The following is an 18523-nucleotide window of genomic DNA, read 5'->3' as shown; positions in this document are numbered from 1 at the left end:
ATGATAGAACAGGTCATAGGTTCTTATAATCTACCAACATAAAGAATGCATATTAAAATGTGAAGTCATCTTTAGCAAGCAACAAAACAAAGAATATTAAGAGCGAGTAATTTATCAACTTCTCTAGAAACATTTCTCTACTAATCCCTCAAGAAATCCATCTAGGGTTAATGATCCATAAAATGTAAGAACAAGTTTGTTTGAAATGTATTGCTCAGAAAATTTTGAACTCGCGTTAAGAAACGAATTTATGCAAAACAATTATGACTATTTGTTCCACGCACCAGCATAGATGAAAAAAAAAAAACCAATTGTTTGTGAAACATACCAGCAGAATTACAACAAGGCGGCAACTCAATGGAAGAAAGCTCGAACCGGTATGATAATTTAGTGAGATACTAAGAGGCCTGAACAAGAATAAGTTCAGTTAACATCAGCTTCCCTTTATTTATATCATCTGGCTTTGTGCAGACCAGTTTTGAGTGTGAGAGACTTACAGAACATCTTTATCACTGAGTCAATCGACTAGCTTGCACTGAATCACAATCCGAATCTTCCACCACTGATACAATTCAAATACTTCAGTGAAATAAACATTTGAACTTTGTTTTTGAACATAATTACATGTAAAAATACTATCAAATAAACTAGCAGAGAAATTATGTACTTCGTACAGTTGTATACAGATTTTTACCTTCCTAGAACTAGATGGGTACAAGAAGCTCATCTTCCATAGATTTTACCATCTTATATTGTTTTGTTTCTCATTAAACGCAAAGCATTCTGAGCATCCTTTCCTTTTCCATCACCTGATAAGCGTTTTGAACTCCGCTTCTCACTAGGCCTTTTATTTTCCAGTAATGGTAGGTCTTATATCTGTTGTCCAAGTTCAACATTCTGATGCCATTAGTAATTTAGTACCTTAATGTCATGTAAATATTCGCCTTTCTAGTACAGTTAGTGTACAATAACAAATTCTGCAGCAGAGAAAAAACTTCAATAAAATTGAAACAAGCCTTTCTTTCGTTAATCCATAGGTTTGGCCAAGTAAAAGCAAGCAATTCCTGGCATATCAACCCAAGTATTTTCTAATTTGGTAATCAAATAAAAGTTCTATACAGGAATATTAAGTCGTACTACCACAATCGCAATGTAGCAATCATAAACAAAAGAAAATGATCCAGTTATGCCCCTATCCTCAAAAATCAAAACAAAACTTGCCATGGTTTCAGAGAAGAAAAATAGTTCCAAGTGTTGATTGTAATGTCCGAAATTCAATTTCATCAACCGAAGTAAAAGCATGGACTAACAAAAGGAAAAACTCAGAGTATTAAGGCACTTCAAGTCACTTCAAGTCAATCTAGGAAGTCATCAAAAGATCATAACTTTTTTTTTTATCTGATAAGAAAATCTAAATGGTTTATTGGAATATAACAATTCTGTTTTATTATGCAATAAGACTTTTCCTAAGATTTCAATAATTTAAGACAACCAGGTTGAATTGGTTAGAATGTCACCTAATTTAAAACACAAAAAGAATTTTTTCATGAAAATTTTTAATAATAAGATTAAAAATCAATTTTTGAAAAATTAAGAACTAACAATATCAAAGTATTTCAGAACACATTAGGACCACATCTCTTGACTTAATGGACAATTCATTAAATCTCTCGTGTTAATACTTTATAATAATATCATATTACAAAACAAAAAAATGGAGATCTTCTTTATGTTGCTCGGTCTTTCATGCTCTACAATAATATTCCGAAACATTTTTGGTGGGATGCTCTCCTCATTGCTACTTATTTAATAAATTGTACACACTTTAGAATCCGCAAGTTTCAAAGGTACGTACAAAAACTACTATAATCATGTCCTCAAGCTAGAATCATATTTGTAATTTCTATATATATATTTTTCATTTTCTACATTTATTCATATTCTCATAATAGTGGAAATTTTGATCCTATAGTCATCAAGTCATTTTTGCAAGGGTTTTCTCTAAATCATAAAGGACACATGTGCTTCTCTCCCACAAATAAAAAATACTTTGATTCCAATGATGGAAGCTACCTTCTTTAAGAATCAAACATTAACCCAAAGCTAACATTCAAGAAAAGAATGAACACTAAACTTGGGGTGTCAAAAATATTCCGCCTATACTTATGTGTCTCGAGTGAGAAGAACCCAATTTATTAGATAAATCATTCCATGAAGCTAATCTTCTTTCCAACAAAGAGTTCAGGGTACCAATAAAAATAAAAACTTCTAAGTAAAATATTTGATACACATCGAACCTGATCAAAACTCGAACTTAGCCCAAATTACTCAAGGTAGCATCTTTCTAAAAAATGTGCTCAGTGAACAACCAGTGAACAACGCAAATTGGCGTATTGCTCTTAGAGAATGCATGAGATCGTCTAGATAGCATCCCTTCACAATGGCATCTCTTATAAGCGGCTCAAACCAAATTTCAAGCTTTCATTATCAGCCTTGATACTATCCAAATTCCCACCAACATTCAAGAAGTACTAAAAGTTCTTGAATCGAAAAAAACCATTATGGAGGAGATGCATACCCTAAAAAAAGAATCAAATTTGGAGATTACTAATTTACTCGTAGGAAAGAACCCAAATGGGTGTAGGCTTCACTTGATCTTCTTCATGGTCAAGCACAACAAATAGTGGAGTTTTGATACAAAAAAAGCCTGATTGGTTGTATAAGTCTTCACTCAATCTTGTGGCATTAACCACCAGGAGAACTTTGTACATTTGGAAAAACTCAAAACAACTCAGGTTCATCCATCATAACCTACAAATCTAGATTGGCCTTTGTGCAATTTAATGTTAAAAAAATGCATTCTTGAAAGGAGACTTGAAGAAGCATTCATGAAGCCAATCCCTCAATTTGAGAACACAACAACAATAACAACAAGTTTTTTATCCCACTATATCGGATCAGCTACATGAATCATTTCTCTCCATTGTGTCCAATTAAGAGTCAAATTCTCATTTAAATCTAATAAAAAAATATCTTCTTTAATACTTTCTAACCAAATCTTTTTACGTCTACCTCTATCTTTCTTAATATAGGCCAAATATAATACATCTACTCTCCTAACAGGGTTATCTGGAGGCCGACAATTTAAGTGGCCAAACCATCTAAAGTGACCTTCTCTAATCTTATTTGTCACTGGAGCTACTCCAACCTTTTCACGTATATACTCGGTTCGTATTTTGTCTCAAAGTATAAAGCCACTCATCCACCTGAGCATCCTCATCTCCACAACACTACACTTAACCTTTTCACGTATATACTCAGTTCGTATTTTGTCTCAAAGTATAAAGTCACTCATCCACCTGAGCATCCTCATCTCCACAACACTACACTTAATTTTATGTTTCTCTTTCAATGACTAACATTTTGTGCCATAAAGTATTGCAGGTTTCACCACAACAACAACAAGCCTTTATCCCACTATGTGGGATTGGCTACATGAATCTTTTTTCTCCATTGTGTCCTATTAAGAGTCAAATTATCATCTAAATCTAATGAAGAAATGTCATTTCTAATATTTTCTAACCAAGTATTTTTAGGTCTACTTCTACCTTGCTTAACATAAGTCAAATCTAATACATCTGTTTTCCTAACCGGTTCATTCAACAACAACAACAATGCAATATTCTTAATATCACTAGCCACTTTTTCCCACATAACATTAGCATCCTCATGCACAGACAAAATCTTAAGATCTAAAATCTTACTCACAAAAATATTTTGGTTAATATTCTTTAAAAGCCAAACCATCTAAGGCGACTCTCTCTAATCTTATCTTCCACAGGAGCTACTCCAACATTTTCATATATATGCTCATTTCATATTATGTCTTAAAAGTAAAGCAACTCATCCAACTAAGCATCCTCATCTCTGCAACACTTAACATTATGCTTCTCTTTTAATGGCCAACATTCATAACACATTGCAGGTCTCACTACCATCTTATAGAAATTTCCCTTAAGTTTGAGAGGGACTTTTCTATCACAAAACAAGTCTAATGTATTCCTCCGATTCAACAATCCAACTTGAATTCTACTAATAATATCCCCATCTATTTCACCATCACTCTGAACAATAAACTCAATATATATAAAATGTGTGCTCTTATTAATGACTTGATTTAGGGGTGTCAAAAGTTGACACGACCCGAAACCCGACCCATACCCGACCTGGAAAAATCCGGGTTCGGGTCAAACCATTTATGAAACGGGTCGGGTCTGGATTCGGATTTCTGACCCGTATGAAAAAGCGTGTTGGGTTCTGGTTGACCCAACAACTCGCAGATCGACCTGTTTCCCGCCCGTCACTCAGGTCGTGTCCGCCCTGCCCATCATGTTTCGTTTGTGTTAAGTCGCATCCACGTCACGGCGACAGGTTGTGTCCGCATCATAAGTCGCGTCCGAGTCCAGGTGTCTCACTTCCGCTGCTCGGCGCTTCCCGTGTCCCGTCCAAGAGTCTCGCGTCAGGGCGTCACGTCCGGCGCCCGCATCCGCGTCCAGCCCTCTGGCCCATCCAGGCATCCCGCGTCCAGCGGCCCAGGCATCCTGCGTCCGCATCCAAGCATCCCGCGTCCGCTCCGCAGCCTTTGGTCGTCCTCTTCGCTTGGCTCCGGCACTCCGCAGATGTTCGTTGGTCGGGTCGTGTCAACCCGGTAACCCGCACGGGTCGGGTCCGGGTTGACAAATCTGACCTGTTTACAAAATTGGCTTGGGTTAGAGTCAACCCGTTTATGGTCGGGTCAAGTCGGGTTCGACCCGAACCCGAACCATTGACCCGAATTGACACCCCTAACTTGATTGCCCAAAGTCACAATCCTCCATTAGATCTATTACTATTAAAATTACACTTTATATATTCAGTTTTAGATATGCTCAAATGAAAATCTTTAGACTCTAATGTTGACCTCCATAATTCAAGTTTACCTCCAACTCCCTCTCTAGTCTTATAAACAAGAAAAATACCATCAGCAAAACACATACACCAGGGTACAACCTCTTTTAAATGTCTAGTGAGTACATCCATGAATAAAGCAAAAAGATATGGGCTTAAGGCTGAACCTTGACGTAATCCAATTGAAATAGGAAAATATTTGGTCAAACCACCTTGTATTTGAACACAAGTAACAGCTCTTGCATATATATCCTTAATAACTTGAATATAAGCATTATTAACCCCTATCTTATGTAGAACTCTCCATAGCACTTCTCTAGAAACTTTATCATATCCTTTATCTATATCAATAAAAATCATACGAAGATCCTCCTTATTCTCTGTGTACTTCTCCATAAAACCTCTCAATAAATGTATAACTTTCATAGTAGACCTACCTGACATGAATCCAAATTGATTTTGAGAAACATTAGTGTCATGTCGCAACCTATGCTCCATAACTCTCTCCCATAATTTTAAAGTATGACACATTAGCTTAATTCCTTTAAGATTCGCACAATCTTGTGCATCATCTTTATTCTTAAAAATAGGAATCAACACACTAATTCTCTACTCATATGACGTCTTTTTAGTCTTCAAAATAATATTAAAAAGTTTAGTGAGCCACGTCTTTTTAGTCTTAAAAATAATATTAAAAGTTTAGTAAGCCAAGAAATTCCCTCATCTCCTAAGCATTTTCACACTTCTATTGGAATAACATCAGGTCCAACACTTTTCCACACTTCATTTTCTTTAAAGCCTCTTTAACTTCAATTAAACTAATACGCCGATAAAAAAATATAAACTAATAATATCCCCATCTATTTCACCATCGCTTTGAACAATATATTTGAGAACCTAAAATGCCCACTTTTTGGCATGCAAATTAAAGAGATCTTTTGACGTATTAAAAAGCTTTCCAAGTGCTTGATTCAAGAGAATCACATAATTTGCAAGACTCCATAACTACTAAGAATTTCAAGCCAACTACGCTCTTAATGAAGAAATTCTAAGAATGCATGGTATCTATCTTAATTATTTATTACAATGATATAATTGCTATTGGAAATTTTGAAGAAAAAGTAATTGACCTCAAGAAAATTTGAGCACAATAATTTGAAATTAAAGATTTATAAAGCCTTAAATATTTCTTAGAAATGGAGTTTGTAGATCAAAACAAGGGATCTATATCTCCCAAAAAAAAAAAATTTTCATAGAACTTTTAAATAAATATAGTATGTTGGGTTGTGAACCAACATACACACCAAAACTTAGAAAGGCTGAAGACACCAATTGATAAAGGAAGATATGAAAGACTTGTTGAAAAGTTATATATCTTTCACATACAAGGCTTGATATCGGGTTTTATGATAGTATTGTGAACCAATTTATGAACGATTCAAGGGAGTAATGTATGGATGCCTTGTATAGAATTTTTAAGTATTTGAAGGTGATTCCAAGAAAATGGTTAGTCTCTAAAAAAAGGTCAAATTGAGAGGTATGAATCTATTGTGTAGACTGCGCCAACTATGATAGTGATTGAGAGTCCAAATCTATGTATTGCTCAATTGTTTGCGGGTAACTTAAATATCTGGACAAACAAGAGACAAAATGGCATATGAGTGTAGAAAACTATATTTCATGCAATGGCTTATGATATATGTAAAAAGAGTTTTGATCAAAATAGAATGGACAATTAATCTTCTTAGTGATAATCAATCTACTATCTTTATCGCAAAGAACCATATTCATCGTGATATAGCCAGCCCTGTTAAAATTGATAGCTATTTTATTAAAAAATTGATACTAATGTTATCAAATTCATATCAAATTAGTCTACACTCCTATTGTTAACACCGAAAATTAACATCACTCTTTAGTCTAGACATTAAATTTATGTCAACCTATTCACTTAGAAAATAGCTTTAGCAAGAGCATTGTGTTTACTGGTTTGAAAATAGAAAGAATAATATATTGCAATATTTGTGGAATCAATAATGATTTTGAATATTTATAACATTATAAAATGGTTAGAGGTCTCAAGGTAGACCTAGAGTTGGCTCCAAGATGCATTGTAGTTGATGCCTATATACCTTTTAAGAGAGATGAATCTCAATAAGATAAGATTAAATCCAATGTAGTTTTTTATATTATATTTATTATTGACAATTTATATTCTACTATGCTTGCCCTATGGTGATGCGCATACTGTGATGCCCAAGAGTTCTATAAATGATCATAAGAGATCCGGATTGTTTCATTGAATTTACATAGACCAAAACAATGTTAATGTTGTGTCACAGTATTTGCACCTGCAAGGCTAGATAATTTGTGGTCGGTTGGAATTCAAGGGACAACAAAAATCTTTCAAGCATGTTAAAAGAATATGATTAGTATTCTCAAAATAGCTTTATTTTAAAGGTCTTACACTGTGATGGAAAATATAAAATTCAACATATGATATTTTAAATATTAAGAAGCATCTTACAAATAGATAGTGAAACTTATACATTTTGTTTGAGACAATAAATATCTACATAAAAATATTGTAATAACATAAAAAAGGGCTTCTGGCAATGCGAAGTGAAATCAAAACATGACTATCCTTGTTACCAATTATCAAGCCATTTCACGATGTCATCGAGCAAATTGAGAAGGTTGTCAAATAATAATAACATTACTAATTGGTATAAAATAGTTTTGTACCATACCTCCAAACATAAGGTGATGGTTGTATGAATCCCTCAACAAGAAGCTAGAAGTCTCCTTTCACTCTCTCATTCTTCTCTGAGCTCCCTTCATCATTGTCGAGCAACAAGAAGGCAAACGTTTGGAACAGTCACAAGCTTAGATGGTCCAGCTCAGGCAATCCGAGGTCATCCTACATATGCCAAAGATCACCTCGGCAAGACAAGGAGACAACTTGATAATGTAGGAAATCATCTCAGTAGCCAAAGATTATTGGCCACATTGAAGAACATATTGATAGGTGTGTGCATGAAATCACCTTGTCTATGCAAGTTGTTATGTTATCGATAAAAAAGTTGAGAAGTCACCAAGGATCTAAACAATTTAATTGATGTGGTAGGCTAGGGGGGATGATAGAGGGTGCGAAGCACCAAGTTATATGTGATATTCTATATTATTCGGCACAACTAAATAGTCTTCAAAGATTCAGAGATCAGAGATGCACTCCTACGATTTTGAAGTCATTATAACCATATTGAAAAGAGTTGATAGGCGAAATTGCTGACAAGGTTGCCAAGATGAGTATATGACAACAAATCAAAGAACTGTAAAATAGAATAGCAGGATGTGCTGTGTAGAGTCCCATGAAGAGCAAAATATGTAAGTCAGAAATATAACATTGAGGTACAGAAATCGAGATGCTTTGGATTGTCCTAGCATTGATGAGTAGCCCAGGAAGCAGAAGATCAATATATGGTGTTGGACGTTGGAGCTTGTGGTGCAGAGATAGGATTAAAGATAGCAGTTCAAACAAACGAGATGAAAGACAAATCAAGACAGCTAAATCGTCATCCAAGTAATGGCTAGTCGACTTTGGAAGATCACGTGGCAAGACTCCTGTGATATGATAGGCCATGATTTACAGATTTGAGGTGCTAAGATCAATAAGCCGTAGGGTGTTGAATGGTTAGTATAGAGTACCATGCTCTAAATATGACGTGCCTAGCTCTGGGCACATACGACAGATAAATTTTGGGATGGCTAAAACTTCATTGGAGTGTTTTGACTCTATCCAATTTGCGAAATACTGTAGCTATGATCCGTTAGGATTTACCTTGAGTTTTCTCATTTTATTAGACTTGTAAAGTATCTGCACTTATTAAATCCTTTTTACAAGTCATGATAGGTAATAAATTGTCTTTGGAACCAAAACATTAGCATATGGAAAGTTGATTTGTAATTGTCCTTGTTGGAATTGGACTCCTCGGAGATATCTCTAAAAAATCAATATCACCGACTATAAAACTATCATACACATAACAACAAGAATCATATATGATTAATCTAATCATATTGAAGAAATTTTAGTTCATGAAGATTATTTTTAGGATGTTTTAAATGTTAAAGAAGATTTGCCATTACAATATAAATTTAGATCTAATTTTGATGGATTTGAATCTGCATCCATGTTAGAATGTGCTCATGAACCTAAACCGCTAAACGTAAACTTAAGAAAGAGCCAAAATTTGAGTCTAAAATAAATATTGAGCATAAGATCATACATGAAGAAACTACAATTAGAATATGAATATATTATTGAATGTGAACATGAACTTCTAATAAAAATTAATTATATCCTTGAATATGAAGTTGAACAAATCATGCATGTTGTAGTAAATAGGTCTGAGGAAACTAATAAAAAATAAAAAAATAAAAAATAAAAACAAAAATTAAAATAAAAAAAAAATAAAATAAAAAAGGTCTGATGAAATTAATAAAATATCTCCAAAGAGATTATTTATTAACATTATTCCTATGATGAACGATAAAAGTGAAATTGATTTTATTTTTTATTTGTGGTCTCTTAATATATCAACAAATAAAAAAAATAATATGATGAGAGTTAAGTTATGTTTATAATTCAAGCAATTTGTTGTTAACAATTTTTCTAAAAAAAACCCTGAAATTTAAAATTTCATCGAACAAATTAAAACTAAAAGTACATAATCCACCACGACTAATCTTTAAGCCATTTGAGCATTTTTCTAAATGTTTCATGTCCACATAGAATTATCATACTTAGGTGATATATTTGCTTCGAATTTTCTTTTACATTCTATCTTCTAGAAATTACTTATTTATAATTTTTTTATTATTACTTATAAAGTATAATAGTATTTCATTGCTTATTTTATATTATGTCAGTTTGCATACTGATGTAGTGGATCATCAGAAGAATCGACCTGCAAGAATGATTTCGATCCCAATCCAGGGAAGAAGAGGAACAAAAGCTTCAAAGCTTTAAAATGTCATAATATTCTTCAATGAGCCATCCTACTACAATACTTGATATTTATAAAGCTAAAAGAGCATTCTAGAAGCTAGTACTAACAAATTAAATAAGATATCATAAGAAATACTTCAAGACAAAATCCACGGAACCCCTACCCCCTTACCGGACATCAATCAGCTCATACTGTAGAATTGTTCGTTTCCTGGAAGCAAATATAGACGATCTCTTAGATCAGCGCCTGCGTTCCACCACTATTGAGAAAGTAGCCAAGGAAGGAAACAAAGACTACCCTGATATCATGAAATTGATCCTCACAAAGAGCAATCCTCACTTCGTTTGTGACGCTCAAGTTCTTGTTAAATCCTGTACAGAGAAGGGAAAAGTCCTAAACAAGAAGCAGCATGGTGATAGGAGAGATTTTTCTGGATTCCGGAGACCCCTTTAACCTTCAGCAACTCGTGGAAAGAATGCTTTACTTGAGCATCAACCAGGATATTCATCTTCATAGACAGCTTCGAGAACAGAGAGAGCTTCAGCACAGTGGGTCCATGGGTCTCCAGTTTCTTGATCTTCCTACATGTTTTGCACCGCCAGCTTCGGTTACTACTCTTCCTCCTACTTCTAATCCTTCCCCAACCCTTCCTAGTTCCTTGTCGTTGTCACCCACGATCTCCTCTGAGGCCCATCTTATGGAGGTATGTCACGGTCTTCTTGCCCTCAGAATTGCTGAAATGAATACATATGATGTGGAAATTTGTGACAAAGCTGCTAGTAGTCGTACTAGAAAAGTTTTTACTGCAGGTGTGAAAACACTCCATTTGAATTTGACTGATAAAGCTGATCCTGTGCAATGCTCCCAAGCTGTTCGACGTAATGTCAATGAAGGGTCATATTCTAATTTTGTGCTGCCCGGTGAGGAGGCTATTGGTTTTAGCCATAGTCAAATACTTGAGGTGTTAAGTCTTCAAGGTAATGAAGTAGCTGAATTAAAACATCCGAGAACAGGTGTTGTTGATATGGGAGCTGGAGAGAAAAGCTGGAGCAGTTCTTGGTTAACGTCTATGAGAAACTTCTTGTTGAAAAATGGGGCTCCCAGGAGGATATCGGGTATCGTCTACTCCATCTTTCAATATATTGAGATGTTGTGAATGGTGGAAGGGAATTGAACAAAGGATTGCAACTCTTGAGTTTGATCAGGCTAGCAAATCAATGAAAGTGTTAGTAAAGTCAGATAAAGGAACTATTTCCCTACTTGTAAAGGGAGTTGTTGAAAGTTTGTTAGAGAGAAGTTCCTACATTCAGTTGCTAGATGGTTCTGTTGTCAGGCTGGCTAAAAGTTCAAAATCTCTAATTTTACAAGCTATTCACGAGATGTCACGAATGCCTTACGTTGTCTGGGATTTGCTTCCAAGGATGTTGCTGACTTCTTTAATTATGAAGGTGAAGGCCATCCTGCTCATAAACTTCTACTTGATCCTTCTAATTATGCTTTTATAGAAAGTTATCTCATATTTGCTGGTTTGGTTGGGCTGAGGCATCCTCCACGTGAAGAAGTTTACCAAGCTATTGAGGACTGTAAAGCAGCTGGCATTCGAGTAATGGTGATAACAGGAAACCTCTCTCAGCAATGCCGTAATGCTCTTGCGATTGTCCTCCCAGATTTCCTTGGAAGAAGTGCTGATCTTACTTCTTTCAACATGACATTATTGCAAAGTTTTGGGGACTTCCAAAAGGCCACTCCATTGGAGGAAAATATTGAAAACAAAATTTTCGATCCAGGAATCTGTCTTCTGCAACAACCTCTCTTTCAATAACGCGTCTCGACGGAGTCGAGCCCTTTTTAACGCAAGAGGAGAATGATGCGGAGCATTTTAAGCTTGAAGTATTCCTTAGGATATCTTATCTAGTTTGTTACTACTAGCTTCTAGAATGCTCTTTTAGCTTTATAAATATCAAGTATTGTAGTATGATGGCTCATTGAAGAATATTATGACATTTTAAAGCTTTGAAGCTTTTGTTCCTCTTCTTCCCTGGATTGGGATCGAAATCCTTCTTGCAGGTCGATTCTTCCGACGATCCACTACATCACATACTTTGCATGTTTTTTTTTTAATTAAAAAAAAATACTTTGTCTAGTTTGCATAAAGATATTTGGTGATAATCATGAAAATTGAATATAAGATAACTTCCTACAAAAACCTTAAAAAAAAGTGAGAAGGGCAATCCCATTTAAAATCATGTAACATATTTGGGTAAATTAGAAATTCTATAAATGTATGGCATCAATCTAATCTTCAATGTGTGTGATATGATTTTATTTCATGCAACCTTTTTAAAAAAATGTGAGAAGGTCAATCCCATTTAAAATCATAACATATTTGGGTAAATTAGAAATTCTAGAAATGTATGGCATCAATCTAATCTTCAATGTGTGTGATTTGATTTTATTTCATGCAACCAATACCATGGATTCTTCTATATTTCTATCTCCTCATGGTGAATCTGCATCCAGCACTATGCTTGGCAATTCTACATGATGAAATTAAGTCTACTACTATGGTAGATTCCAGAGATATCTTCTGTTAGCATAATAGGCTGCATTGTGATAATTATTGAATTACATTGCATGAAGTGTAACTTATGTCTCAATCTACTACATGAATATCAAATGTTTAATTTATCGGAGCCAAATTTTGTATGTGATGAGTAGATTTGATGGAGAACTACAAGTTTACACCCAAAAAAATCATCAAGAAAATAAATGATTTGAGCAAGATTTTAGTTCAATTTCATAAATTTATAAATGATATCCATGAGAACTATTGCATTCTATGACTATTTCCAATTCCCTGATTTGGTTTCTATGTTGGTTGGTTTAGCCTCGATTTATTGGTTTGATATTAAGTTTGTTGGTTTCGCACTAAGTTCATTGATTTGTATCATAATTGTTGGTTTTTTCTGTTACTATATTGTAGGGTTCTAGTTTGACCTCTATAGCTAGTAGTTCTTATAGCATGACTTGTGATATATGCAACCCTACTCCAATGTAAATCTACAATTGCATGAGTACTGCTATTTCATGGATATCTCCTATTCCTTAATCATGCCAAGTTCACAAGTTAGTCCCATCTAGCACTCTTATACTTCTATGGATATATAACGATAGACATAAGGATTATTATGTAGTTTCTAAGGGTATTTGTGCATCATGTTTTGCTCATATATACATAGCTTGCAGCTTTTTTAACCTAGACTTTCGAGGCAAACAATTAAGAGGATTTTTATTCATAAATATTGAAACCAAAAGCATGTAAAAGGATTTTTAACTTATTATAATGATTCAATATTGTGTGTTTGGTTGGATGTTAATTCCTTAAAGTGATGTGTAAGTGTGACTACTAATTTAGAACAAGTCATCCCTTTATACCAGTGTAGGGCATGAATTTTAAACTTGACGATCTCTTACCCTTTTATATTTCCATTTGCATAATTAAATATCATTTTTTATTGATTTTAATCATCTTGGTTATAAAAAGTTTATGAAATGCGGTGCCAATTCCAATTACATTTTGGATTTTGGTGGCTTTAAATTTCCCAACGAATGTCTAATTTCGTCAACCATTAAATTATTATTTGGCATGATTTTTTTTCATATTTTTCCATTTACATCAAAAGAAGTTTTATAGAAATCACATAGAAAATAATTTCAAGTCTAATTTACATGTTAAATACATTGCATTAGGAACTAAAACCCTAATCCTACATCACTAGCCTCCACAACATATTAGAAGCAACAAAATCGTTACAACCGGCCTAAATTCTAAACAGCAATAATCACACCCAAAAAAAAGTTTTCCTCTGTATTATAACAAATCATGAAATGCACTTTAATTCGTAGTTTGCAAGAATTTAGGAATCATTAGTACAAACAAAAATAACCAAAATATAGGTCTGATAGATTGAAGCATACACCAGGTTAAGTTGCAAAAACAACTAAGCTTACTAAATTTTCTTCACTGAGACTGATCATATTAAGCAATTCATCATAAATAGTGCAAATAAGGCTTCGTTTGGGACAAATTTCTTACTGCTTCTTAAAGCAGCTTTGTAGTACAAAAATAAATAAATAAAATTGTACTAAAAAGCTACTTTAAAAAACAGTAAGAAAGCCACCCCAAACAAAGCCTAAATCTCCATTGCTTTAAAGCAAAGTGTTTTCATCAAGAAACAGTGTCTGCACTAAAGAACCTAAAGGTCCAGAGGAAGTCTGTAAAACGAATAATTTCAAAATGCCTAAATGGATAGTTTTCAATTACAAGATTTACCACACAAGCTTAAGAAATTCATTTTATACTATCTACAGCCAAAATTATAAAACTTTGACGGTTAATAACTGTCAGACTGAATTAGCTCCAATCAACTCTAAATATTTCTTTCATAAAAACAAATAATCGCAAAAACCTTATAAAATAAGTATTTAATGCCACTAAAACTCATTTTAAATGCCTAAATGATAATTTTCTACCACATGTAGCTTTACACAAGCTTAAGACATCCATCTTATATCAGTAAAATTTCAACAAAAGAACATTAGTCATTGCACTTTCACCGAACAATTACCAGCAAATAAATCTACAGTGATTACAACGTCAACTATATGTTTAAAGGATATAAATAAAGCAATCCCTCATTTAAACGTCTTTTGCACCATTAAACTGAGAACTACATAATTGCATTACAGTGTAGCATAACATACGCTGGTAACTCTACTGCATAGCTAGCTAAAAATGAACACCCTTCCCGTGAGAAATATCTTTCCTATTATAATAGAGTAACACAGCAATTCTAACAGAATTCTCTAACTAGAATTATAATAGCATGGTCAGACATACCACAACGACCAGTTCAATAATTAACATGAATGAGACAATAAACGGGTAAAAAAGTTATTGCAGAAGACCATGTGCTTTGTAGGTGATAACATATCAATAGAAAACGGAGGAAACAAGAGGGTAAGAGGTTAATAACCTTGAGCACAAATCAAGTACACGAGAGATATAATAAGTTGATGTAATTCTAAGATAAGTTTTCTCAAAGTGCTAACCTCTGTCTCAAAAGTTATCTGGTCTAACATGGTAAAACTGAAATGTCAAACTAAATGAACAACACCTTTGCATTGTCCATAAGATATCTACTGCATCATCAAAAGCCCTGCAATGTCTACGGGATTGTCAAAAAAGAAGTATGACAAAAACTCATCACCGACTGAAAGAGGATATAGTTCATTTAACGAGAAATAGGATTAAGATTGGCATTAAACAATAGACTAGCACATGATCAAGACAGTATTATTGCTGATTTCTTTTGTATTTAACTCATTCCACAAGAGTAAGGTACCAAAACTGAAAACTTCAAGCTAAAAAATGATACTACTCCAAGGAACGAAGGAAGTTCGATTGCCGCCATGGAGTGGGGAACCTTAGTTCCAAGATCTAGAATGAGCTTGTATTGCAGAATAAAAGAATGTAGATGCTATGGAGAATAAAATTTTAAAACAACAATTAATATGTAACTAGTCATACACAAACGAAGCAAGCCTTTGCCTCAAGATTGATATAAATCCCAATCAAATTCAGGTCTTGAGAACACTTCGTAGTCTGTTTCACCATCAACTAAGCTATCAACAGTTTGCATTGCTTCCAAGATAGATGTCTGGAACCCATCAGTTTTGGAAGGCAATAGCTTATAAAAGAACAACAAGCCAAGGGTAAAAATAGCCTGCAGCTTCGTGGAATCACCCTGAACCGAGAAGAACAATAGCATCGCCAATAAAAAAAATATCACACAGAAATGCATGATACACAACACCCTGTCCATCAACTTCCCATCATTGCCAGCTGGGAAGCCTCTAACTCTGTACACGAACAAGAAGTTGTATTTGTCAACAATGAAACGGTAACCAAAGTAAAACGCTCCCACGGGAACCACAAGTGGAGAGAACAAGGAATAGATCATGGTTAGGGCAAATATTGTAAGATTGAAAGCATAGTACTGTGCGAAGTCAAACATCTGTTTTGGGACATGGAAGCTTCTATTAATTGGGTAGATTGAAAGGTCATGCCCATCAATTCCATTCAAACCTGAACTGTCTTGCCTTTCAGACATGAGAGGCGCCCTTAAATTATCACCCTCAATCTCTTCAGGGTTCTTTTCCATGGGATAATCCTCAATCTGCTCAGGGACCAGCTGAAGCATATCATTCTTGCGAAACTTCCTTAAAGTCTTCTTTATCCAAGGTATTGGGGCCAACAGATCAAACGATATTCCAAGAAAAGTACTAGTGATCAGAAATGCAAGAGAAGAAAGACATGACTTGGACAGAAAAGATGCGCTCATATACTGCTCAATACGCCTGCAATCTTCACCATCCAAGTAACATCTCCCCATTCTAAGTAACGCACTTTCAAGCGAGGACTCAACCAGAGCACGCAAAAGAATGAGGTTCACCAGAAAGAAGCAAACCATCTTCAATAATGCGGCTCGCTGCTCCCCAGAAACTGTGAGATGCCGCTCAAATTTGGACAGATACGAAAGTGCGGATGGAATAATAATATACATGCTCACAAATATAAGCACATTAGGCAAGAACTGGAGAATCACAGCAGCAAACCAGCTAGAGCCCTCAAGCCAAGTAAACCATGATTTTGCACTATCCATGGCTTCCGCATTAATAATTCTTGCAGCACTTTTCATTGCAGTTATCACTGCAAGCGGTGAACTGCAGAACAGAAGCATAACGACAAGGCAAGTGTTCACAGCCACCCTACGAAGTCCTAAGGAAAGCTTGCTAAAGCCCAAGTGGTTCCAATAGATATCTGTAGCTGGTGGAGCCCTCTCAACTCTCCAACTGCTCCGCCCAAGCTGAAGCTCCATCAATGGAAAGAACCTACCTATTGGCTTCTTCTTCCTGTCAGTCCGAAAATCCCTCACGGCTTTGTTTGCGGTATAGACATCTTTAAAGACCACAAATGCAATCCCTGCACCCGGAGCTCTACCTTCCTTGTATTCTAACAGCTTAGTCTCCAAAACCAACCTCAAGTTATGCAACTTCCTTAATCTCTCTTCATCCGTAAAACCTAACATTGAAACCATTGCAGCCCACATAGCATTCAACTTTCTCCACATGCGACTGCCACTCCCTGAGCTCAAACCATCATCTTCACAATCAGTCACAATTCTAGCATCCACCCGAGCTTCTAACAAAGAAATTTCGTTCTGGACTTTAGTCCATTGTACAATTAGATCGTCCAAAGAGCAGAGATCAAATGGTGCGACGACTCGGTAGACCTTACCGGGATAACGATGCTGAAAATACTCTTCCAGAGGACCTTTACTTGAGGCTAACGTTTTGGGTATCCCTTGAATCATGATGGTGAATATAGCAACAGAGTTAGAATTAGGGTCACTAGGGTTTCCATTGCCATCCCTGAACCTCGTTATTCTAAGCTCATCCTCCATCCTACATATGCCCAAGTGCGCAACAACGACAACCAAAACCATGAGGAAAAAGTGGAGCCACAGGAGGGGCGAACCTGCGGTGATGTGCGAAATGGTGGTGCGGGTGAACTGATCGACGATCGGGGCATCGCCAGCGCAGAGGTTGAGAGGTAGGGCGACGACGAGTGCAATCACGGAGAGTGAAACAAGGACGATGAAGCTGGAGCGCTCGATGCCGAGGAACTGGGCCGCGTCGGCGCCGCAGTGGAGGGCGATCTGGGATGCCGTGGCATGGTATACGGCGAGAAGCTTGGTTACGAGGGCGGAGGGGCCGGGGATGCCGTGGTCACTGCGGAGCTTGACTAGTAGGAAGAGGAGGAGACAGGATGCAGCGCCAACGGCGGAGATGTTAAGGAGGTACTGGATGTTTCCATACCACGCCGCTGGTTCGTCAGCATCGGGGAAGAAAGGAGGAGGAGCAGAGAGAGAGCCAGTGGCGGCCGGTGACATGGCCGGTGGGAAGGAAAACGGGGTGGTCATCCGAGGATACGGGATGAGGGGGTTTCCTTCATGTAGAAGGTAAGCCTTCAAGTAAGAAAGTGGAGACGAAGGTGCGGTGGAAATTGGGGAAGAATTGAAGCGCCTCTTTTTGTTAGTTTTTCTCGGCTTTCTCAAAAGCTAACCGAATCAATTACATTGTTAAATTTATGGACCATTTAACTTTTATTCAAATATATAAGTTGGTTAGGATTTTTTATTTTTTTATTTTATTTTATTTTATTTTTTACGTTAGATTTATAAACTCACGTGATGTTAATAACAGGTATTAATTCTCCTTACATTATAATGAGAACAATTTCTTCTAAATTTAAAATAGCCCAAAAATGTTTTAATTTTAAATAGGCCTTCTTAAAATTTAAATTATTTTTATTTCAGTAAAAGAAAATTTTTAATTTTTAATTTAAAATGATAAATTATGTCTAATATATATATATATATATATATATATATATATATATATGCCATAAAAACTCATATATAAAAGACAAATTTTAATGT

At 35.5% G+C, this 18523-nt stretch overlaps 1 protein-coding gene across 4 annotated transcripts; it reads right to left on the bottom strand.

Annotated features, from left to right (window-relative positions):
* Positions 1 to 210: 210 nt before the first annotated feature.
* On the bottom strand, positions 211 to 18146 carry LOC110106821 (CSC1-like protein At4g35870). 4 transcript variants are annotated; one of them, XM_028694786.1, is made up of 5 exons: positions 15550 to 18146; positions 7698 to 7867; positions 695 to 977; positions 498 to 562; positions 211 to 407 (listed from the first exon to the last, which is right to left on the bottom strand). In XM_028694786.1, exon 1 carries the CDS (start codon positions 18002 to 18004, stop codon positions 15572 to 15574), a length of 2433 nt encoding a protein of 810 aa, XP_028550619.1. In that variant the 5' UTR covers positions 18005 to 18146; the 3' UTR covers positions 211 to 407; positions 498 to 562; positions 695 to 977; positions 7698 to 7867; positions 15550 to 15571. The 4 variants fall into 4 exon arrangements, 3 of the variants coding, with proteins under 3 accessions (XP_028550619.1, XP_028550620.1, XP_020692515.1); XM_028694787.1 differs by having other exon boundaries at positions 695 to 876; XR_003700683.1 differs by lacking the exons at positions 7698 to 7867; positions 15550 to 18146 and adding an exon at positions 3360 to 3442 and having other exon boundaries at positions 695 to 3266.
* Positions 18147 to 18523: the final 377 nt, after the last annotated feature.

The sequence above is a fragment of the Dendrobium catenatum genome, unplaced genomic scaffold (assembly GCF_001605985.2).
Source record: "Dendrobium catenatum unplaced genomic scaffold, ASM160598v2 fragScaff_scaffold_551, whole genome shotgun sequence".
NCBI classification, from domain to species: Eukaryota; Viridiplantae; Streptophyta; class Magnoliopsida; order Asparagales; family Orchidaceae; genus Dendrobium; species Dendrobium catenatum.
Note: the sequence above shows the minus strand (reverse complement) of the source record. Positions and strands in the feature narration are given on the sequence as shown.